The following is a 24216-nucleotide window of genomic DNA, read 5'->3' on the forward strand; positions in this document are numbered from 1 at the left end:
TACCTCCAGGGCGGCTGTTATTTTTAACCTAGTGTTCATAGGCAGAAAATGACGTTAAAACTGTGAATGCTACAACCATCAAACACACAATGCCACTGAGACAAAGCAGCAGCTTCATAAAAGCTCATTTTGAAATGTCCTATTTTTCTCCCATAAAAAAGAAAAAAAAAAAACTTCACTGTCAATATGGTATTACATGCTTTCCATTTCCAAATTCGAGATCTGCTAAGACACTTCCATCCTGGCGTTGTGTAGCTGTGGCAACTTGCAGCGAATAAACACAGCTGTGTTTGGAGTTTAGGAGATGATTTTTGCTCAAGCCTGGTGCCATATCCGCCCCAGTAAGAAAACCGCTAACTAGCTGCCTTTTTCAGACCTATCTGGTTAGATATTTGCCTGAATGAATGGTTGTTTTGGGTGGTTTACTAAGATACTGCCAGTCACACAGACCAACCACAGAAGCTTAGGCAGAGTGTAGTAATGGTGCTGAAATCTTCTGCCTAAAAGCAATTCAAGTTTTATCTACCTCATTTAATGACTAAGCCATTAATTGGTGTGCTGGCTGCTTAAGCAATCAATATAACACCATAGGATTGACAGAAAATAAACAACTGCACACAAGGAAGGCTTATGCAAACTTCTAGCAATGATCCTAAGTGTTGTGCTAAATGCGAGACGGAAATGCTAACATCTTTCCTGCCTGATAATGTATCTTGCTCACAGCACCCAGCCTGTACTCCTCCTACCAAAGCTGTCAGTTAAGACCCATAATAATCTGTAAGTATTACTGCAAAGTGCAAGGGTGTGCCTTAAAATATTTTAAACTCACAAAAAAAGCTGTTTGCTGAAGATGGAGTGGAAAGATCCATATATTTCGATAGAAGCAAGGAGTAATGTGGTAACAATTGGAAGGAGATGTTTTTAGAAAGCTAAATATTAAAGCCCGTATCCAAACTAGCTGGGCTTTTTAGGTTACTGTAAAACAAAGAAGCTCTCTTGCTTGAATACTTAACACTATCTCTGAAGGACACGCAAAAAGCCCACACCGCAGTGTGAAATCCGCCCTTTTAAAAAAAGAAAGCCTTGCCTTTAAAAGCCATTACAAGCAAACATTAACCATCGGCTCCATAAGCTGGGGCTGTGGCGGCTCAGAGTTTTGGTATCTGCTATTAGTAGATTAGTCAATGATCCTTTCTATCTTTTTTGCTTTTTAAAGGCAAATCTGCAGTTCTTATTAGACGTAGAAGTTTTAACTAGAACGTTTCCATTTTGCACAGATCTATGGACATATTCACTGTTATGTTAATGCTCACAGTAAGTTAAAAAACTGAACTGTAGGACAGCAATTTAGAATGTTCATTTCTAAAATGCTTAAGAAAAGTCAAGCCAGAACCTCATCTTTCTTTACCAAATCAAAATTTTTTTTAAAAGAAAAGTTTCTGATTTCTATATTATTTATTTGTTTGTTTCTTCTCTCTCCAAATTACCTCAGCTAAGTTAATACTAAAGTGTTGGTGTATTGGCCAAAGAGCAAGGCATTTGTTTCCTGAAGAGCAACAATGCCTCAGAACATCAGTACGGGTCTCTGAACCATAAAATGTCTAATGCTTCCTAAGCAGTGAGCAGATTGGATGGATGGGTTACATGCAGAAGACAAATTCTGTTTGTGTTGTCGCTCTGACAAATAAAGGTGATCACTATGATTGTGACACATTGGACGCCTTATACTGAAAGGGTTTTATAAATTGAAACCATGTATTGTCTAACTTTTGAACTACTGCTGAACAAGAATGGATCAGATTTGTTAAAACAGTGAAATAGCCCTTTATTTAGATGCTGAATATAATGGCATGATTAGTGTGGTCTTATTACTTTATGTGCTTTGAGTTATTGTGCTACAAGTTGAGCAATCTAATATCAATTAATAAGCTGCCAGTTTTATATCTAATTTTCTCTTCAATTAAGTAGATGGTAATTGTGATGTAGCTCTGCTTTTAACTTAGACCAGCATTCAGTGTTGGAGGAGACATTTTGCTGCTAGCAGTGCCTATTAGCAGGTGGTTAAATAGGTGCTATCCAAGTGATAAAATTTAGAGTTTGTTTTTTCAATTCTAATACAGGACAGCATAAAGGGAACTCTGCAATATTGTCGTCATTAAAAAAATTGAGTAATATACGTTTCTGCTCTAATGTGCCTCTTCCTTGGCATTACTTCTCTTGCAAAAACCAATAAGCCTCTGCCTAGGAATGAACAGCAGCGCCTTCCAGTGGACAGCTGAAACATTAAAACATTAAGAAAATCTTAAACTAATTTACAATATTTCTACAATTAATTGCAAGACAATAAATTGTTAATATCCCTATACAATCATTGAGGCTTGCCTTTCTTACCTCGGTTCTTTGAAAATGGTAGAGGGTCGTAACAGAAAAAGTGTCTACGACATGTATGAGAAGAAGAGAAAGGTCTAAGCAGAGAGAAACAAGAGCAGAGTGTTTTTGGGAGATTTTTTTTCATGCGATGGCGTACACTGAAATCACAGGTCAGGCTTCCCACTGATTCCTCGGTTGCGAAGTTTCTACTCGACAGGTAAAGTTTGGCACGATATTTGGAGAAATTAATTTCACGTCACTGCTAGTAAAAGTAATCTACCTCTTGAATGTAACTTTCCAGGGAATGTAAGTTTATTTATTTTGTAATTTGCATAATTAGTAGTTATACGGTGGCCACAGATCTTTATTTATCCTGCAGACACGTCCAAATTTCCACTGCCACACACACATATACAAGCATGTTATGATTTTTTTAATGCACCAGTAGTCTTATTTGTGGGGTAACTTTTTATATATAAATATGGGTGACATGAGATCCATACGAGCAGCCACATTATCATTGCGTACCCACATCGAGGAGAGAGCGGGTACAGGGTTGTGCATGTGCATTTCTTTAAAAGTGGAGAGGGCAGCTCAAAATGTCGCTAAAAACTTACCAATATAACTTTAAATCATAAAGTGAGTGCCAGAGAGTTTATTAGGGTCATCAATTTTTTTTACGCCCCCTTTTATGGTTGCAGAGGAGAGAAGTGGGTAAGAGTCAGGATAAACACTCTGGACTAGTTGCAAATCTTTCAACAAGTCAACCTACCACAACCAATCGTACCTACACCCACAGCTGAGGGCAATTTCGATTTCTAATTAACTGTTGACTGTTTTTTTTTTGGACGTTGCAAGAAACCAGGGTATGGGGGAAAAAACGACATATGCATGGGAAACACACCAGCAAACCCAGTAAACAATTTTCTGTCATAGTTGTACCAATCTGACAAAAGAAAAAACATCAGGTTGGAAAAATACAGACAGGAAAAAGGCTTCTCTTTATTGGATATTACAGAAAGCAGCATTACAGCTGTTTACATAAACTCAAGAAAGAATTTGTTGTGCTCTAATAACTCTGTATTTGTCCATCTGCGAATCCTTCTGATTAGATTTAGCAGCGCTTCTCATTTCATTAGCATATTTAAAAAGCTTGAACAAAAATGATTAAAGATTGTATTCAGCATTTTTAAGTCAATAAAAGCTTACATTAGCATGTGACCAATGTGTCTTTATAGCAATAACTGACGCTGAGCAGCAGTGGTCCTGACTCGCTCTAACTTGCTGAGGCCCTGGCACACAGCTCTGTGGACCTTGTGTTTTCCATGCTTGCAGAGCTCTCTGCTTTGCACAGCCCACATCCATCCTGCTTCCTATAGTCCCTATATCCTTCCTATAGTGTGTTGAATCTGCAAAAAACATGCATTTCTAAAGAAAAATTGTTTGTTTTCTTTTTAGCTATTGTAAACCTTCACTTTGACTATTGGTTGCTCCCAAGTGTACACTTTGTTCTCAACTATAAGAAGCTAAATATGCACAACTGGGGTCACAGATTCGTCAAACAATTATTTGATTTTTTTTTTTTTAAATAGGTTTAATCTTTATATTCCAAAGGCTTCAGCGGATATCTAACATATATACCCAAACAGCATCGATCCTTTCTACCTGCTAGCAGCCTCCACCTGCACTCTTCAGCTAACAGCTTGCGCAGCATGACTGACACAATCTGTTTCTAGTTGATAAACAGAAGACTTTACAGCTCCCAGTAGTCAGCCAGAGTGATCATAAAGGTATAAAAGTGGTTACAAGTCATCCCCATTGCTATCAGCTGATGCATTCTTTGTTTCTGTGAATTGATGTGGTCAATCCAATTTAGAAAGGAAGAAATAACTTCCTAAATGATTTCACAATATTATTGAACTTTATTGTATAAAGGCTGTGAATGACGATGGCAGAAAAAAAATGTAATTAATTGAAGATTTAGTTTAAATCCAACAGTAAAACAAATAATTCAAATGCTGAGAAAAATTGAGGGCATTAAGATGCCTTTAAAGATCCCAAGAAGGTGTCTGGGTCACAAATCGACACTAACAGCAATCTAAAACCTTAAATTGAAAGGCATTTTATGTCACTAAATGTACAGAGAAACATGTGAAATAATATTTATCACAATTGTGGGATTGTTTCTCAATTTTAAACTGTTGGAAGGAACAGAGATTTTACTTGGGTAATTGTTCTGCTGAATTTTTTGGTTAGAATAGATACCAATTAAATGACTGGTAAAAGTATATTACAACAGGTCCATCAGTATTATATCTTTACCATTAAAACTTTTTTGCATTTTAAAATAAAATGCAGTTAAAGTATAGAAATCTTTTAGGTTAAAACATTAACAAGCAGACTGTTTTGTGTATTAAAAAATATCTAACTCACCTTGAAGTGAACCAAAAAGTTTTTAAGACCAAAATATTCAACACTGCCCTAAAAGCAAGTCACTTTAACAGAAAAATCCAGATTATAGAGAGATACCCTAACCTCTGTTGATAACAACCAAAATGCCTTTAAAATGGGTAAATAAATAATTAAGGCAAACGTATGCCTCCTCTAGCTTTAAAACTTAATACAACAGGCTGAATTTGGCCTATAAAGAAAAGCATGGCTCCTGCCATGGGAAGCTTTGCCATTCCCAGCTTCACTTGTAAAACGCATCACTTGGAGCCAGAGGAAAACACGTCCAGACTAGAGCCCTGATCAGAGAGGAATTTATCATTTCAGTTAAACTAAGAGTGGATAGAGTGCATTTCAACTTAATAAAACAAACATGGGCTGTTGTTGTTTGGCAGGATTTCAAAATCAAGATCTCCAAAGATCTATATTTTTAACATAAACATGGATATTTCCATCTTCTCTCTACTCAACACAACAAATATTAGAATTTATATCATATTTATATAATATTTAACAAAAAACAGCCAATTTAGAGCAGACTTGGAATAAAAGATAACATAGTAGGATATTAAACATGAATCAGTGAAATCTATCAAGTTAGTTACAAGTCCTCCAGGCTAGATCTGGATACTTGAAATGCAGCACTGATCCCCAACGTGGGGACATAAACTAAATGAATTATACTAAAGAATAAACATTTCTGTTAAAGAGCTTAAAAGGTACAAAAAATGGAAACAACTAATACTAATTGATTTTATAGAAATGTTTGTAAACTCAACCAATAGTTTGGGTCATGAGTTGACTCTGGTACAATCCTGCTGGTCAGAAGCTAAAAAGTTAAGGATCCTCTAACATAGAGGATCCCTAATAAGATGCCCCAGTTTACAGTGAAATTATGTCCTGAACAAAATACCCAGATCAACAGATATCAGGCCATGAGAATCATCCACATGAACAACAACAAACCATCTACTTTTGGTTCTCTGTCATTAAACTATCTTCATCCATATTTTATAACTAGTTAGTTCTTTGTAGGTTACAGGGAGCACCAAAGAGGCAGGGTATAAACCCCGGACATCCTCACCAGGACGACATACCATAACCTTTTCCCACTGACATTAAGAGAGATTTAGAATCTCAAATTACCAGAACAGGACCGTGGAAAGAAACCGAAGTATGCAAAGACATTGTGAACCGTTTTCAGCATCTTAGGTTAGCAGATTAGCCTGTTTAGCACTCTCTGTGTGCATTCCTTAGAGACTTTAAGACGCCTAAGATTTCCAAATGGTTATTATTTCCAAATCTAGCATGCTCCATGACAAAAAACATTTGAGAGCTTAAGGGGACATAAATAAGAGCAACTTTGCTATTAAAACATTCAACTTCATGTAGATCTAAGGTAAGTTTTGTTAAAGTTAAAGTCTCAAAATTCTCTTTGACTGCACACAATTTGACATGCTGTAAAGGATGGTCTTTCAAACCCTTACTATAACTTTGCTGTCCTTTGAGTTTAGTTTGAAAAGCATCACGATCAGGTGTGTGATGCTAACAGCTAATCAAATGTGGGCCAAGACAGACAGCCAGTTCAGAAGTTTTATTGGGGTACATGTTTTCCACATATTTGCTGCAAAAAAGATCAACAAAAGCCTCTTTGTTTAAACTCACATTATCCTTGTCTAGCATTGAAATTTGTGTGATGATCTGAAACTTAAAAAGAGGCTGAAAATAGAGACCAAGTGACCCCCATTCTAAAGTTGCGGACCCGCTCGTCGGGTTTAATTTGCATGTTTTCTAAGCAAAAACAAGGATTTGTTTTTGGTTCACTCTATAAAGCCTCAAACTCAATGCGAATCCAGACATTTTGAATTGAGAAACCTTCCTGGATGGGGGGCGAAATGCCTTCAAACTTAGAAACAAAGTCCAGTGGTTTGTTTTTTTTAAATAAAAATAGAGATGCACTGACCCATTTTGCCCAATCCAATCCAAACACAGGAAATGAGTATATCAGCCGATATCTGATACCAATCTGATAATCATGAAGACTTAGACAGATTTATTTTGGTCATTTTGTATACACAAGTGTAAACAAAAAGAAACTTTGTTTAGAACAGCTTTCTAGACAATTGTTAAGGTAAGCAGCAGTTGTTGTTGAGCTACTACTACTGCCTCCAGCTGCTGAAGCACTCGCTTCTCCTGGCTCAGAGGAGGAAGAGGACGATGATGACGATGCTATGAGGGTGGTAGCCCCTTGGGTTGTAGAGGCTGACGTTGTTGAAGCAGCAGTGGTGCCATCGGCAGGTTTAGCAGTGATGGACGATGCTGGAGAAGGTGTGGAAGCCAGAGGGGGCCGGGAGTTGCCGGCTGGGGGAGTTTCAGCATTTGGCAGGGAAGAATCTAGCGCTCTTGTCGTTTTCACCTGCAGAAGGCTGTGCTTCTCTTCTAGATGCCAAAGATTGCCTGGGAACAGTCTCAGAGGAGCCTCCATTTACGCAGAACTGCTGGATGCAGCAAAGACCCCATCAGAATAACAGCGCCGCAGTTACATATCTCCGTTTTTGAAGAGAGTTCGAGTCAGAGATGATCCATTTTGTTTTCCAACGAGCGGTTGGAGAGCAGGATCGATCGAAGCGGTGGTCTGAGGGGATCTCTCTTTAGCTTCGCTGTTAGTCCCCCTCTGCAACCTCGCTTTCTCCGTCTCGGGCATCTCTTCTTCTGTCCGTTATTTTCCGCTGTTGCCTTGTTGACATCAGCCCGTAGCACTCCGTAGCTTTTTAAACGGTCAAAAATGTCTGTATTTAAAACATTTTGTGACTATAGCTCCAGCAGGCTTTGGCGATGATGATGTCTAGTTTGTATCGTTTTAGGCGGCTTTTTTTTGGTGAAATTCTCGAGAAGAGCTGCTCTTGGCTGCTGCCTTGGAGCGCCGCCATGGTAACCAAAGAAGGGATATAACTCACCATGTGATTAAACGCATTATACTTAACAAAAACACTGACACAACACAAGATATAAATCATCCTAGTAATGACTGAATCGATGGAACTGTATTTCTGTGTATGATATCAATAAAACTAGAATTGACTGGATTCATCCGATATGCCATCCTGCTAATTATACAATAATGGAGCCCATATCCGATCCAAGTATTGGATGAGTGCATCCCTAGCTAAAAATAAACTGAAGAAATTTGCTGCATCTACTGCAGGTAATAGCTGCCAGCAACCTTTCAAAAGGACAATACTTCATAAACCCTGACATTTTTTTTTATTATCAATTTCATGTAATTTTCACATTGGGGGGAAATATTAAAGTTGGTGGCCATGGCAACAAAACTAGTTGTGGCCCTGCAGCCAACCTCATCCTCTAGATTTCATTCATAACTGCCTGGATGAGACGATTCATTCAAAGTAAACTGCAAATTTTACAGTCTTTCATTCATTCAGAGGCAAACAGGACTGAGCTCCATATGCGGTGGAGGAACCGTACGACTGCGACCCGAAAAGATGTGGCACGGATGGTGGGGGATTACGTCATGGTAGAAAAAAAAAAAAAAAAAGGACGCCTCATCACAACAGACCTTTCCCATCCACAAAATAACCAACCTCCCATCCATTCAGCAACAAATAACGATTATTACTGCAAAGCCACGCTGAAAGCAGATTATCCACGCAGGCAGAGTGGCGTTTCTAGAAAACACCAGGGAATCAAGCCTCTCTTCAGCTGTTCTTCACCAATAAAACTAAGTTAAGCCTTTTCTGACAGACGTTAAAATACAAACTGAAACGTCGTAATGGTGAATAAGCTAACTGGGCTCCTCTTTATAGGGGCTTATTGTACACTGTCCAATGAATGAGCTTCTCTTTTATAGGATAAAACAAATAAATAGCAAAGCGTGTCAACACAAACATATTTCTATTACAACCAAATACTGCGCACATTTCATTAGCTAATGTTTAATACTGAATGGGTTAAAAAGCTAACATGCAGGCAACACAATTAGACTGAATGTCGTTTATTTTATTAAGAATAAAATGAAAACAACGAGAAAAAAAAGCCCTTCTGGAAATTGTTAACCGAATATCTTGTAGCACTGATAGCAATTTTAGCTATTTTAGCTGGATAAAAGTGACAGAGCTAAGCTAGTTTGCTAACGTCAACTGACCGTTAAAGGGGATATATGTGCATATAAAGTGCTTACCGTCATAAACTGCTCCAGGGGCGTCCAGTTTTTAATGAATTAAAGTGTAGCTGTGGGAGAAAATGGTTCGTGTAGGGGGGGCGATATAGCCCGGACATCCAAGATCAGTTGACCCAGTGCCGATGAAAGCCGAGCAGCAGCATCGTTACCACCGCGCCGCCTCACACACATCCATCCAGCAGAGCGGGGCCTCCTCCGGGCTCGACTGTGCGATTGGCTCGGCGACGACGGATAATCCACAAGACAGAAGCCCCTGCAGTAAGCATTGGCTAGACGAGGCTCCTATCCTGTCATTTCAGGCCGTCGGGGTGAGAAATAGTCCCAAAGCCAGCGAGAGAAAAGAAAAACGAGCAGATAAATATGCAGTCAGAAGGTTGGAGCTGAAAACTGTCGGATCACAGAGGGAGAAAATGTGGCGTTTCGGACTTCTCCAGCGTGAGGCTGTCCGTTGTTGTCAGTGCTCCCTGATCTCTCTCTCTCTCTCCTTCTGCAGCTGCTCTCTCGCCTTGCAGCAGCAGCGCAGCAACGAGCTGTGCAGTGACGTCTTCGCGCAGCCGCAGAGCGCGTCTGGGCGTGGCGGGGCAGCGGGAGGCGCGGTGTTTGATTTCAAGCGCAAAAAATTAAACATTTCATTTAATAGATTATTACTTTTACGGAAGAGGATTAGGGCCACTGAAAAAATTTTTAAAAAGTTAACTGATTTATACATTTTATTTCAGTTTGATATGGTAAAAATATTCAGAATTCTCAGATTTAAGTCAGAATTTTGAGATTAAAGTCAGAATTCTGAAATTAAAGTCAGAATTCTGAGAAAAAAGTCAGAATTCTCAGATTAAAGTCAGAATTCTGTAAAAAAAAAAAAAATAAGTCTGAATTTTGAGATTAAAGTCAGAATTCTAAGATTAAAGTCAGAATTCTAAGAAAAAAGTTTTTTTTTTTTTCTGATATTATACTGAAATAAAATCTAAACATCGGTTATACTTTTTAAGTGGCCCTAATTCTCTTCCGTATACTTCAGCGATAGTACCAAGGTTTTACTTTATTTTATGTCTTGTACCATGTCTGTTGGTTGTGCTGTTCTTTTTACATTTGACCGAAGATGTTTTATCATTATCTCCATTTTTTTCTTCTCTTTCTTTCATCCTTTCTCCTTTTTTTCTGTTTTTCCTTTCCTGTTCTACCTACATTGCAGTGTCCATAAAATCTGTAATACTCCCTGCATGAATTATAATAAAGCTATTTATATGCATAAATAAAGCGGACCACTATGGCGATGGCTATACTGCTTCACTTGTTGCCAAATTGCCAGACAGGACACTGTAAAAAAAATAAATGTAAAAAAAATAATAATAATAATTTCATAGATTATGTAGTGACTAGGAATGGCGACCTGTTCAGGGGAGATAGGCACCAGCACCCCTCACGACCCCAATTGGGACAAGCGTGTCAGATAATGGATGGATGGATGTAGTGACTATTTATACAAAACTAAAATTCTAAAAACGTAAGACCGGGTCAGAACAAAAGGTGAATTCAACGCAAATAGCCACCTGATGCACCGTGGATTCTGGCTTACACAAAGATCCAAAAGGGTCAAAATCTAGTTCTATGCTTGCTTTATTTCTCAGTTCTGACAAACAGTTTACAGGCTTCACAGGATTCTTTTTTTGCTCTCACTCTGATTCCTCTACCTGTTCTTTAATTGACTGACTGATTGAGACTGTTACTGAAAACTGGTTAAAAAAAAAACATGACCACCCACGTGCATAATGAGCTACCTAAGACCTACCTATTCATACTGTGAAACACCTACATCCCATGCTAAAATGAATTAACTAAATAAGTGAATCACTAAACAAATCCTATTCTAAATAAAAAATCAAACTAAATAATCCAAAATTCTAAGATTTAAATAAAACTTGAGAAATAGCTCCTACAGATTATTAAAATTTGGAGAAAAAATAAAAAGATTAATTGCAGAGAAACTGTTTAAAGTAACTAATGACAATCCTTCATTAGATGAGCTTATACAGCAGATATTAGTTTTAAGCAATTCATTTGTGACTCTTATTATCACCACTTTACCTTTTCTTTTACAAGAAACTGACTATTTTATCAGCCACCCTTTTTGCTTACATTACATCAAACATGAAAATACACTTCCCATATTAAATTCAGTCTGCAAAAAAATATATCCATAACATTTATGTAAATGATCAGAATGTTTAAGCAAAAAATTCATTTGTTTTTCTAAACCAATCGTGGTCTTCGTAAAAAATAATAAAATACATGATTCATTTTTGTGTGGCTTTTTACATTTTCTAGATCAAACGGAATCCTAATGGAAAAAAAACAAACTATAATTATTATTTTTTCTTTTTATACACAAGCTATATATAATAGTTTCATGGCTTTTAAATTGAAACCAAAGACTCTACATCCTGTGTAGAACAACCTCAGCTTTGACCTGTGTAAGTATTTTTGATATGCTCAAAACAAACAGATTCAGTTATTTACCAAGTGCTTTAATACAAACAACGAGACTTCTGCAAAAATGCTACAGTAATATATTACAATAAAGTCTAACAATTTGGTATTTAGTCTCCTTGCTGTTGCAGACATTTGTGGTTATTGGTTATCAACACTGCCGTGTTAAAGATCTAGTTCACTGCCCATGGCACCAGTAGATTAGAGGCAGCACAAATTCAAAAAATATTTTGTGCCACAAATTAGTTTTCTATTCTTTATTGCATCACCATTCAATTTAGAGCGGGTAACTTGGTGTTGTGGAAATAGTCGAAGTATATAGAAGAACCAACACACAGCATCATTCCTGTAACAACCAACACAGCTTGAACAGTCAGTATGTATTATCCTTTGAACCAAAACATCATTAAACTATTGGGCTGTGGGTGCTTTTTGTAGGTTTTTAATTATCTTAATATATAGTGGGACATTTTTACCTAAGAATAAAAAAGCATTTATGTAAATAAATAAAAAAGTGATAAACATTTAGTGTCCAGAATAACAGCAAAAATATATATATATATGTTTTTGCTCTTTCAATTGACGCAAACCTTTCTTGCAATCATTTATATATTGACCAAATATTGCACATCTGTTAATATAATTATGAACAGCATGAGGTAGCAAATTTTTATCATGTGGTGAAAAAAATGCAAGCAATTGACTATTTCAGGGGTGTGTTGGCCAATGGTTCAGTTCAATTCAATTTTATCATTTTTAAAGAAAATTATCTAATCTAAGTTTGTTTCTCAAGATGTTATTGGCCATTATAGGTGGATGCATCTACAGCAGTCAGTGTTGGAGTTCCTAAGGTCCTTCTGATTAAAGACATTATGGTTTTACAGTGTTGAGAAGCAGATGCTCCTGCTATAAACCTTTTTTAAAGTATTAAAGTTATTTAAATCTTTTAAACAAACCAATACTATCAAATCTAGTCATTATTTTTAGGCTAGAAAATGGTCGGTGTTTTCAAACCTTGGTACAGAGCCTGTCCCACTTATTTACAGTCAATGTGGGGAAAAAATGATTATTTTTGGTATTATCTTACACAAAAAAAACCTTGTTTCTTAATGGAAATATGGGGGATTTAATTGATTCACACATTAATTTTTTTTCAACATGATCAGCGGTGACACAACTGGCATTGATAATAGTCTTATTTAAAATAAGTATACCTGAATAATTTTATATATATATATATATATATATATATATATATATATATATATATATATATATATATATATATATATATATATATATATCCAGGAGCAGAGTGGATAGGAACCAGACCCTCAGGGTCGATCTACACTGTTACAACAGGAAACATCCATATTTTCCGAATAAATATAAGTTAGACTTTCCTGAAGCCCTTTCTAATTAATTTGTGCGCAAATTTACATATCTATGCTGTCTTGTACAAGCATGAGTTCCGGGGGGAACATCTTATCTATTTATCTTATCTATCTTATCTATTATTCTTACCTGCACTTCCGGAAAAAGGTATTCCTTATATTTTCATCAATAACAGTATTGCATAATATTAATATTTACATATACTTATACCTACAATAAATAGATTTAGCTTTAATTTGTCTCTACTTGCATTAAAGACTTCTACAAGACTTGCAGAGACACATAATTTTTCTCTTTTTCCTGTAAAAGACAAAAAAAAGAGTTCTGAGAAGAGGATGAAATCTGTATTTATCATCTTTACTGTCAGTATACTGATGTGAGTAATGAACCATGGAATTGTTGTTTCAGTTTTATTGTTCATGTGTGAACAATTAAAATGTTACATATTTTAAAACATTCCACTTGAGGCTGTTAGTGCTGCCACCCTCTGTTTGAGACTTTAACTGCTTCTGAATTATAGGATCAGATGGTAGGGGTGGCCATGGCCACCCTGACCCCCCTCTAGTGTCACCCATGCTGCCTCAATAGTCATGCTTTGTGTAGAATCATACGAATATTGTTGTGCAAAATTCATATCTCATCTCATCTATGAATTATACTATATCTCAGTCTTATATTTACATTTGATCACCATGTTTACATTTTATCACTGCTGCTTTTTAAGAAATGGAATTGGAAATGAGAGCTGTACTAAATTAAATTTCGTTTTGTATGCACCCTGTGTGTTCAAAATAACAATAAAGTTTGTCTAAAAAAATAAATACTTACTATACTTTGTTTCTTATAAGTTTTTTGGATTGTCTACATTAAATAAGATGGGAAAAATAATAAGTTGCATTTCAGTATATGATCAGTATGCTTAATGACTGGTTGTGCTGCTTTAGGAAGCTCAGAATCTTTCTCAATAATGATATTAATGCTGTAAGTTTCTATTTAAATTATTTGTATTTTAATAGGCTCAGTGCCTACAGCACATGTTTTTGTTGTAATGAAAAAAAAATCACAATTTTAGACTTTTAAAAGTGAAAGAAAATTAAAACTGTGAAAATGAAAAGCTCTGGATGGCTTTTCAGAAGCAACCATGAGGCCCAGTCATAGCCTGTCAGGATAGTAATGTGGGTTGCACTGACCTCAAGTGGCATGAAAAGGGATGCTACACGTCCCACTGCAGCAAACAATGCAGCCATTGTTCAGATGGCTGCCTGGCATACAATAAAGTACGCTGATGAAGCCGAGCAGCGAAAACAGGACAATGGATCCAGTGTTGTTGATCTCTGTTGCCTAAAAGGCCACTTTGTAGTCATAGAAATGATGAAGTGAACACGACAGTTCAACGTTGCTTTTTTTTGTTGCACTGCTCCATTATTATTTTTTTCCAATTCTTCATTCCACTCAAAAACAATTATTATGAGCAACACTATAAACAGCTATAAACAGGAAAAAGGGAGATTTGATATGTTTATGTATTTGTGGAAGCTTTTTATTGTTATTTAAATTAGTCGCCGCTTTCCTATTTTATTATAGGTGCAATATATATTATATTTTTATTTTGATTTAAGCCTGTACACCAACTCTAGGTAGGGTATAATGGTGAAGTGGAAGAAATGTTTTTTGTGTTTCTTTCTAACCTTATTGCAAATACAAATCTGAAAAGTGTGGCATGGATTTTTGATTCCGCTCTTCTGAATGAAAACTTTATGGAAACCTTTCGTCCCTTTGTTCTGACCAGCATTTTTCATTTTGTGATGGAACCTTTAACCCAGCCTTTTTTTTTGCTATTTTTATTCTTTTAAAATATCCTCAACTGGCCTTGACTTTGACACCTTAACAGTATCAAAACTGCAGCACAGAAAATGTCCAGAATTGAATGCAGCATCTTGCTTGGTTCAGAGAATAGAAAATCCCTTTATTGTCTCACAATGGGGAAACTGTTGCGTTACAGCAGCAAAGGTTATAGTAGAAGTGGTCACATGATGTGCACCTTACATAAGTGTATAAAATAAAACAAATAGAGTTTTGTACTGTACAGTGCTTTTACAACATACATACTCTGTATATGGAGAATAAAAAATCAATAACAACTGAAGACATTTTTACAGTAATGGATATGTGAAAAATAGCAGCGACAACAAAGATGTGCAAAAAAACGACAGCAACATGTTGGTTAACTGATTAAGACAGAAACTGTGCAAAAATCAGCATCAATTAAACAACTTATTGAAGTTGTTGGGAACAGAGATGGTTATAGAGTCTTACGGCTACTGGGAGGAAGAAACTGTGATAACGCTCCCTGGTGCATTTAGGGTGCAGCAGTCTGTCACTGAAGCAACAGCTTTATTGATGTGCTGGTAGACGTTATCATACAGAGATGTTATTTCAGTTAGGATCCGTTTGTTTCCCACCTTGTGCACTGAGTCCAGAGGGCATCCAATCACAGAGCAAACCTTCCTGACCAGCTTATCCAGCCGCTTTCTCTCAGCTACAGATAAGCCACTGCTCCAACAGACAGCTCCATAGAAGATGCTGATAAAAGTCTCCTCAGCAGGAAGAGTTTTCCCTGCATTAATCAGAATGTGGTTCTGTTGGCACCAGACAACTAAGTTCTGGGATCACCGTCTGTACTCTGAGTCTTCCCCACCCGTGATGAGGATGAGAATTTCTGCAGGCGGCAGCATTCGGAGTTGATAGAGAAGCCTGCAGTGTAAAGGGTGAAGAAAAAAGGTGCCAATATTGTTCCCTGTGGGACTCCCATACTGCAAACCAACCTATTTGAGACACAGCCCTGTGCCCTAACACGGAGGTCTTCAACAGGGGGTCCACGACCCCTAGGGGATCCCCTAAGGTGCTGCATGGGAGTCACAAAAGCCTTGGTTGATTAGACTTTTTTTTTATATCCCCCCCTGCAATTTTTCCACTAATTGAAATGTATTTAAATTCACATTAACATGAATTCAACACACTGTAGTAACCAGATAAATGGAGGCAGAAGATGTCTTTCAGTCATCAATGCACACATTCAGCGACACACAGGAGCTCTTTCAAACTGGGCACCGTTTCATTCACAACACCTGTCCCATCAACCAGGAATCAGAATCAGAAATACTTTAATAATCCAGGGCGAGACTTTCGTTACATGACTCCATATGTAATAGAGTCTATAGGACCAGTTTGATATAACACTATTTTATACAATATATATAATCAGGGGGTCCCCGCTCCATCTTACCATCGGTTTGGGGGTCATTGGCCTGGAAATCTTTGAAGACCCTTGCTCTAACATACTGCGGGAGACCAGTTGGGTAGTACATTTTCCACTTGGACATGTGCAGGTCCACTAATGATAGCTGCAGCTTATCCCTTAAGAGTCGTGTCTGGATGGCATTGAAAGCACTGGAGAAATCAAAGAACATGATCCTCACTGTGCTTCCAGGTTTCTCTCGATGAATCAGAGCTTGGTGCAGGAGGAAGATGATAGCATCATCTGCCCCAATCCACAGGAGGCAGTAATAGACTCCTGCATACCCTGTACACCTCCTCCAAGATTTTCTTCAAGCTTTTAAGTCCAGCCCTAAAGAGGAACTTTTTCCCCAACCTTTGGACTCATACCTTCTCAAACAAACCTGGATCAAACCAGGCTCATTGCCAGGCCTCTGCAGAGTTGAATGGTGTGTTCATTCCCTATTCAGCAAACTGGGGATAATGGAGCAGGGGTGCATCTAACAGTAGCAGGTCGATGGCTCTTAATGATTGAACTGATCTATGGTTTACGGATGTATGTAAAAGCTCTTATGTGTTTTGACCTAAAAGCAAAAAAGAAGAGGAAGAAAACAAAAAGAAACAGTCTAGATTTCCACCTCATTGTCTTGGTTCCAAAGGGTACTTGGGTAAAGATATAATAATTTCTATCTTCAGCCTAATTATATGCTTCTATATTTAGTTCAGTCTACAGGGTTTTGGATTGAAGATGTAATTAAAACAGCATATCTGAGCCTTGTTAATATGCAGACAGATGACCTGGGGGAAATACAAGTACTGGGGATGATGAGACCTGAGTCCCATTGAACTGCACATTAAACTGCTATCACTAACGAGTTTAGTTTGATCAGGCAAAATCAAAGATCCTTTGTGTGTTGCATTTTTTTTTCTTCTTTAACCTGAAGGGAATACATAGATATCAAAGGTTTCCACACAATTGTTGAACGACAAACTAGTCCAGCTATTGTAGCATTACAGATATTTGATTCTGGGTCAATCTTAAACTCTTTCTTCTCTGTAAAAAAAAAATGTTTTTCTTTGCCTTTCACTAAATACTCAGACAGGAATGATGATGAAATCATAGATAAGGCTCTTTCACAATCTTCGCCAACACTTAGCAACAAAAAGCTGCTTTGTGCTGATGAAAAGGGAAAGAAGCATTCATTAAAACCTTTGAAAGCTAAGGTTGGCTCTCGATGTCACATCTCTCTGCATTGATGGACCTCCTGTTTCATGTCTGTCAGACTGATTAGTTATAAAAAGAGTGATAAAGGCTAAAAATAATTGGGATTTTCATCTGCTAGCACAGGCAATAATAAAACATTTATTTTGGTTGTCATATTTTTTTCATATTTTGGAAGCAGTCGTCAAAATAGCACAAGCAACTAATTCAACCTCATGTTATTTTGCATATGTCAAGGGCTAACTACCTGCAGGAGATACTGATGTGCCTCAGTGGTTGTAAACAATCCTTAGGTTTTATTTTTTAGATTAAACTTATTTGAAGAAATTTAGCAGCAACATATATGTAATATTTAAACTAGGTTAGACTATTTAAACTACACAGAAAGATAATCACATACAGTTGGTTGGTTTTTGTTCAGCCAGCAGAGGGCGCCATTTATCCAAAACGTTTACTTCTCTGACTCTTATCCCAGCCAATTTCTCAAGTTTATAAAATATTGAAAACCAACCACCAATTTGAGTTTATTTATATAGCATAGATATTTAAAACTACTGTCAGTTCTCAAACCAGCCGCTACATCAGTGCTACTGCCTTACACTGAAAAAGTGAAATAATAAAAAAGCCTGAAAATATTTGCACAAATTTGAGACATTTAGAACATGAAACTCAAGCATTAAAAAAAAAAAGGATTATTAATGTTTACCATCAATGTTGTGATGATGCATTGTTCTCATGGCTAGAAAACAGTGAGTTTATGTATATATTCTTATTCTGGTAGGAAATCCATGGTTTTAATACAATATACAGTTTATTTGGTATCATAGTTTATCTATGAAAGGATGCCTTGTTATCTTCCATGTTATCCATATCTTGTCATGCTGCAGTCAGAACATTTTACTCAGATTTGATTTCATAAACCAATATAAAGTGGTGCATACTAGTAATGAAAAAGAACATGATTTTCTTTTCTTATAAGACGTTGAATGATTGCAGAGTTGTGATTTATGCCCGTTTTTAGCCCCACTGCTCTGATTCCCGTGTATTGAAGATCAATTCCTATTTAAATCTATGTATAAAATTATCTCTGGTGAGTCTTGCTGTTCTGTGAAAACCTCAGATTATTGAACCTAAAGCAGCACGAGGAACAAGGAACAGGTCACCAATAAAAAATGTCAAAACTTTGAGCATCTCAGAGAGCATTTCAAACCATCATCTTAATATAGATGAGTATGGACAGCTGCATCTCCACTGAGAAATGGCTTTCTATCTAAACTGACAGGCTGGGCTAGTAGAGTATTAACCTGCAAACAGCTGAGAAGTCCATTATAACTTTGAAGGAACTGGTGAAACCCACAACAGTTTGTAGAAGAGCTTGTTGACAAACTAATAAGCTGAGCTTTATGGAGGTGCAGCCAGAGCTTAATTGAACTATGATGCCCCAATTCAGTTTGTAAACAATGTAAGAGAAGGCAGGTGGCTAAGGTGAGAGCAACATTTAACTTTCTGGTATATACACCAAACATCATGTATGAGAGAAAACTAACACTGCTCATTATTCTCTCAGCAGGACATGGCGGAGGAAGCATCATGCTGTGGGAATGGCTGTTTCTGGAACTGGAATTTACCAATTTCATTCAACTTCAGAATTATTTTTAACATTCTTATGGTCAGTCACACAATACTTGAAAATGAATGATTCAAATGCAGCAAAATGTGAAAAAGTTAGGATACTTTTGCTAAGCGCTGCTAGCAGCACGCCTTGCATCAAAACAGCAACTTTTTGCTGATTTTAGAGCCCACCATGTCTTTTATTGGATAACATTCACACGAGCCGCTACATATGAGACAACCCAAAGTTTTGTGTAAATTGTAATTATATTTTAATGACACAAAAAAAATAAAACATTCAGCAGAGACAGGATGACGTATTTCTATTAGAAATATCTGCCTGCTGGTAACAACTTTGCAGCTAAATATTGAACGTTTTCTTATTAGTAAAAGTTCTTATGCTTTGTCCTCTTTCAGCAGAGCCAGGATGCCATCTCTCCTGGTGGTGTAAGGGGTGTGCTTCAGCTGCAGGACGTGAGCAGGAAACAGGTTCCCACTGGGGGCGTACATCTCCTCTCCCTTCTGTCCCATCAGTGAGCGCAGCGTCTTATTTCTGGATAGGATTTTATTGTAAAACTCCACTCCTCCTTTGGCATATTCTCGAGACACTTCGGCTGCGCGCCGGTCTGAGCTGTGGTCGATCCACTGGTTGACAGCGTCCGAGGTGAGGAAATAAGAAACGGCCCCTATTCCCAGTGCCAGAACATTCACCGCCCCGCGCATCAGCAAGGGGCCACCATGCAGCCCAAACACCTGCTTTAGCACCACGCTGTACACCCAAACCCCACCCAGGCAGAAAGGAGCGACGGCGGCCGTCATGACAGGACCCCCGGATTGTAAGCGAGCCACTTCACGAGCGATGGCAAACTTCTGCGCCTCTAAAGAGAACACCAGTGCCTCCTTAAGAGCGCTGCCGGTCTCGCTGTTCCAGTCCACCGTTTTGCCGTTGATGAAGATGTTGCGGTTGGTAATCCCGCTTGGATCCTCTGCAGTGCTGTTAAAATTAGCTGGGATGCCGATTTGGGCCCCGGCAGGCAGCCATGGAACTCCAGCACCAACCGGGTGGAACCCAAAGGAGGCGAAGGCAGAGAAGCTCTTGGCTGAGCTGACACCAAAGTCTTTAAGCACCTGCAAACAAAACAAATATGTAAAATGAAACCTGAATCTTTTATTTTAACATATGATAATTAACTGAAATCTGAACATTCACAGCATTACAAAACAATGAAAGCGGAAAACAAAATAATGCAAAAAAGAAAAATTTTAAAAATATATACAAATGTAATGATTCTAACAAAGTTTCCACTTTTTTATCTACACCGTAATTCCTACAGCTATAATTTACTTTAAGATTGAAATACCATCTTTAATGAAGAGACAAGAGAACAGAAACTACCTGCTGAAACAAACCCTCCAGCTTTTCCGACAGCACCACTGGCTCTCCTTTATACCAGGCCTGATAGAGCTGACGGTAGGACTGGTCTGGGAAAGCGTGGTAGAACATATTGGCTGCAAAGACTCCTCCACAGCTGGCAATTAGCAGCGGAGCCCGGTACTTCTGAAGAAGCACTGAGTACTTGAGCAAACGAGAGGCCATCACGCCGTTGTCTTATGTGGATGTTTCAGCCTGGTACTGCAGCTTTCAGTAGGTGATAACTAAAGGAGAAACATCTTTCATCAGCCTTTGGATGCAATAAATGAATAAGAAAATAAATACTTTTCACAAATAGTTCAATTGGTGTGTAATTATCTTTTCAATTCCTTGCCAAAAGAGGGTCATAGATGGTATTGTTGACTAAAAATCTTTATTTTACAATGCCTGGATGACAGAAGATAGCATAGAAAAATGCTGATATTACCTCTCTGAAATAATAGGCTGGATCCATATTAAAAAAAAACAACCTGAAAAAGATATTTTTATTCAGTAGTTAAATTGTTCCAGTAGTTTAAGCTATAAAAAATATTTGACAAGATTTTTTTCATTGGAGGGAAAAAACAAGCCCTACAACAAAATCCCTATTTGGACAATTACTGGAACCCCCCAACAATACCAATGAAGTCAATGAATTGAAATTTTTCAAAACAGAAAAGTTACTAGAGGTTTTAATCAGTGACCTATGCATTGGGCGTGCAGGTGGCGCAGTGGTTAGCGGGCACGACTCATGTATGGAGGCCTTAGTCCTCGACGCGGGTGACTCCGTTCGAGTCCGACCTGTGGTCCTTTACTGCATGTCTCTGCCCCTCTCTGTCATACCCCCTTTCCTGTCAGCCTACAGTCGAAAAAAAACAAGCCACTAGTGCCGTAAAAACTCATAAAAAAAAGAAACTATGTATTGCAGCCTTCTGGACCAAAAAAAAAGACCAAAATTTCAACCAAAGGCCTACGGTGGTAACAGGTGGTTTTGACTTTGCAGCAAACTAATTATTAAAAATGTCTTGTAACTAAGTCCAAACAAAAAATAATGTTAACTGAATGCTTAAAGCTCTAAAAAACTGGTAAAAAAAATAATTTTACAAAACCTCCCATCCACACCAGATATTTACCAAAAAATCCAGTCAGTACCAGGTGCGTTCTTAATTACTCAAATGAACGCGAGGGTTACTAAAATTTTGCACAAACACTATGACTTTAAATTTCCCTTCGTATGTATTTTATATTCAATTCAATGCAAAAATAGTTTATTAATCCAAAAGGGAACTTAAAGTCTGAAGTAAATCATGGTTAGATTTTTAACAAGATGTTAGTTGTTGTCAGTATGTCTCAGAGGCCACATTTAGCCATGGATTAGTTGGTTAATAAAGTAACTAGATTAATAAACATTACATTTTCAATTAAAAATCTAAGTGACTAGCAGTACAATGACGACACAGAAATGGAAAACACTTAGAAACATAAGAGTGTTGATTAAGACCGGTTTAACACAAGTATAGGTTCAAATCACTAAACTGTCAGTGTAACATTTGGCAGTAGTGTCTAATGACAAAAAATTTGTAAGAAAATTGATTCTTAATATTACTGTTTAATACCTTCATAAACTAATAGTTACTTAACTGTCCAGAATATATATTAAAAGCTTAGGATAATAAAACAATGCTACACTCTGGTATGAAATCAAACATTTATTTCTAAATATAAATACTTGACACTTGTTAGAAGGGGTTCTCTGTTCTGTACAACACTATACAGACATGCAGCCACAATTTTCGTTCTTTTTTATTTCCTTTTTACCAAAGTATATTTCATAACTCTGTCCTTCTTTTTTGGTTGAATTTCCTAAGCGACTCTAGCCTGGAAAAACAGAGATATTATAGTCCAGAGAAACTGAGGAGAACAAACGGTTAAGCTAACGTTGGCTATTTCTAACTCAATCTAGCAACAAACGTTGCAATGCTAGTATTTTAATAATATTTTTAAACAAATTAGACAGATACAAACATCGACACGTCCAATAAGAAATGTTCTGCTGCCTTTACCTTTCTCTGAAGGGAAATACACTCACATGTTCAGTGCATCTTTACAAGGACAGTTGCGTATTCAAAACACTACTGGGAGGTATCCGTAAAGACAGTAAAACTGTCGTAAGGAGACGTTTTACGATAGGTTAACGACAGCAACAGAACGGGGGAAATTAGGGGTTTTCCAAATTCAAATAATGAAGAGGAAATAAATAAACCATAGCCTATCTATTGCTGGATGATTACAGAATGAGAAAATATTAGAACTTCTGTAAATTAATATAAAAACTTAAAAGGGAATTGATGGTGCATAGATCTGAGTGCAAAGACGTATTAAATAAACCCGTTTCCGCCACTCTGTTAAAAATAAATAAAATAAATGATCTCATTAAAATGAGATAGTAACTCAAAACAATTAGATATCTCTTTAAAATCAGATACTATCTCATTATTTTGAGTAAAATAATGAGATAGTATCTCATCTCATTATAAGGAGATATCTAATTGGTTTGAGTTACTATCTCGTTATAATGAGATACTATCTTATAATGAGATACTATCTTATTATAATGAGATTGTATCATTATAATGAGATAGTATCGTATTATAATGAGATATCTCATTGGTTTGAGTTACTATCTCATTATTTCGAGTTACCATCTCATTACAATGAGATATTTTTTTCTTTTTTTTTTAACAGAGTGCCTTCCATAGAAATCAAAATTAAAAATGACAGAAAATAATTCAACTGCAACTATATGCATAGAAAAGATTTTAAAGCTTTCTTTTAGAGGAGAGAAATGTACAATTCTCCTAATTGGTTCATAAAGCTGAAAAGAGATGGACTGTACAGAGAATAGCAGAAGCTGCCTGTCTACAGATTATATACATGTTGAATCAGAAACATGCCAAACATAATGCTCAATAAAAGTTATTTTATGAAGGGAACTGATTGTTGCCACATTTCAAGGATTTCTATTTGAGTGTAAGGAACTGTAATACTTTACTTCAGTCCACTTCATCATCATTTAATTCCTTCAGGATCAGTAACCTCATCCTGTTGCAAACTTTATCTATTGACAGTTACCAGAAAAGCTTTTTGATCAGCTATGAGCAATGTTGGTCAAAAAGAACCACGATCCAGGACGTTTTGTTCTGTATGTGTGGAGCAATCATGCAATCAGGCCAAGGTGTACTGTGTTGTGTTGCATTGTCATGAATACATGTGCTCAAACCATTCTGCTTCTATCTAACGAATCAATGCTGAGACAATGATTTAGTGTTTCATTAGAGAGACCGTCTGTAACATATTGGCAGATGTTGTTTATTGAAAGCCTTGTAGGAAATCAGCTTTGCATTTTGTTCAAATGAGATAAAAGTCATGAAGAATGTGACCATTAGTAATGTTCTCTTTCCATGAAAATGCATAACCTATTGGAGGCGTAAAACAACATCTGCCAAATTAAAATCTTTTGAAGTTTCACTTTGTTCCGGTGTGTATTTCTCAGATAATTAAAAAAGATCCCAAAACAATCATTTCACCAACTCTTGACTGCTTTTGCTAGAGCTTAAATCAGTCAATTATTTCATTTTTAAAAGGGCAAACCTCGACAATTATTGTGCAGATCTGAAACAAATGTATGTAATCTTTAACCTCTTACTTTTTATTAAATTCTTTGAATCCAAAATATGTCTAGAAAATGTTTTATCGCAGTCTATTATAACCAAAGGTACATTTCCAGCTGTGAGAGAT

General features: G+C 37.0%; 2 protein-coding genes across 3 annotated transcripts in view; both read right to left on the reverse strand.

Annotated features, from left to right (window-relative positions):
- Nucleotides 1-9509, reverse strand: part of ptpn4 (protein tyrosine phosphatase, non-receptor type 4) — an 88907-nt gene extending 79398 nt beyond the window's left edge. For both annotated transcript variants that reach the window (XM_015398564.1, XM_015398562.1), the window contains exon 1: nt 9017-9509. The gene's annotated coding sequence lies outside the window, so the exon portion shown is untranslated. The remainder of the gene's footprint in view (nt 1-9016) is intronic.
- A 9756-nt stretch (nt 9510-19265) lies between these two features.
- Nucleotides 19266-22573, reverse strand: tmem177 (transmembrane protein 177). Its single transcript, XM_015398558.1, has 3 exons — nt 22482-22573; nt 20404-20663; nt 19266-20135 (listed from the first exon to the last, which is right to left on the reverse strand). The coding sequence occupies exons 2-3, from the start codon at nt 20602-20604 to the stop codon at nt 19404-19406; spliced, it is 933 nt and encodes a 310-aa protein (XP_015254044.1). The 5' UTR covers nt 20605-20663; nt 22482-22573; the 3' UTR covers nt 19266-19403.
- Between the last annotated feature and the right edge of the window lie 1643 nt (nt 22574-24216).

Source organism: Cyprinodon variegatus, unplaced genomic scaffold, assembly GCF_000732505.1.
Source record: "Cyprinodon variegatus isolate N-32 unplaced genomic scaffold, C_variegatus-1.0 Scaffold941, whole genome shotgun sequence".
Classification (NCBI taxonomy): Eukaryota; Metazoa; Chordata; class Actinopteri; order Cyprinodontiformes; family Cyprinodontidae; genus Cyprinodon; species Cyprinodon variegatus.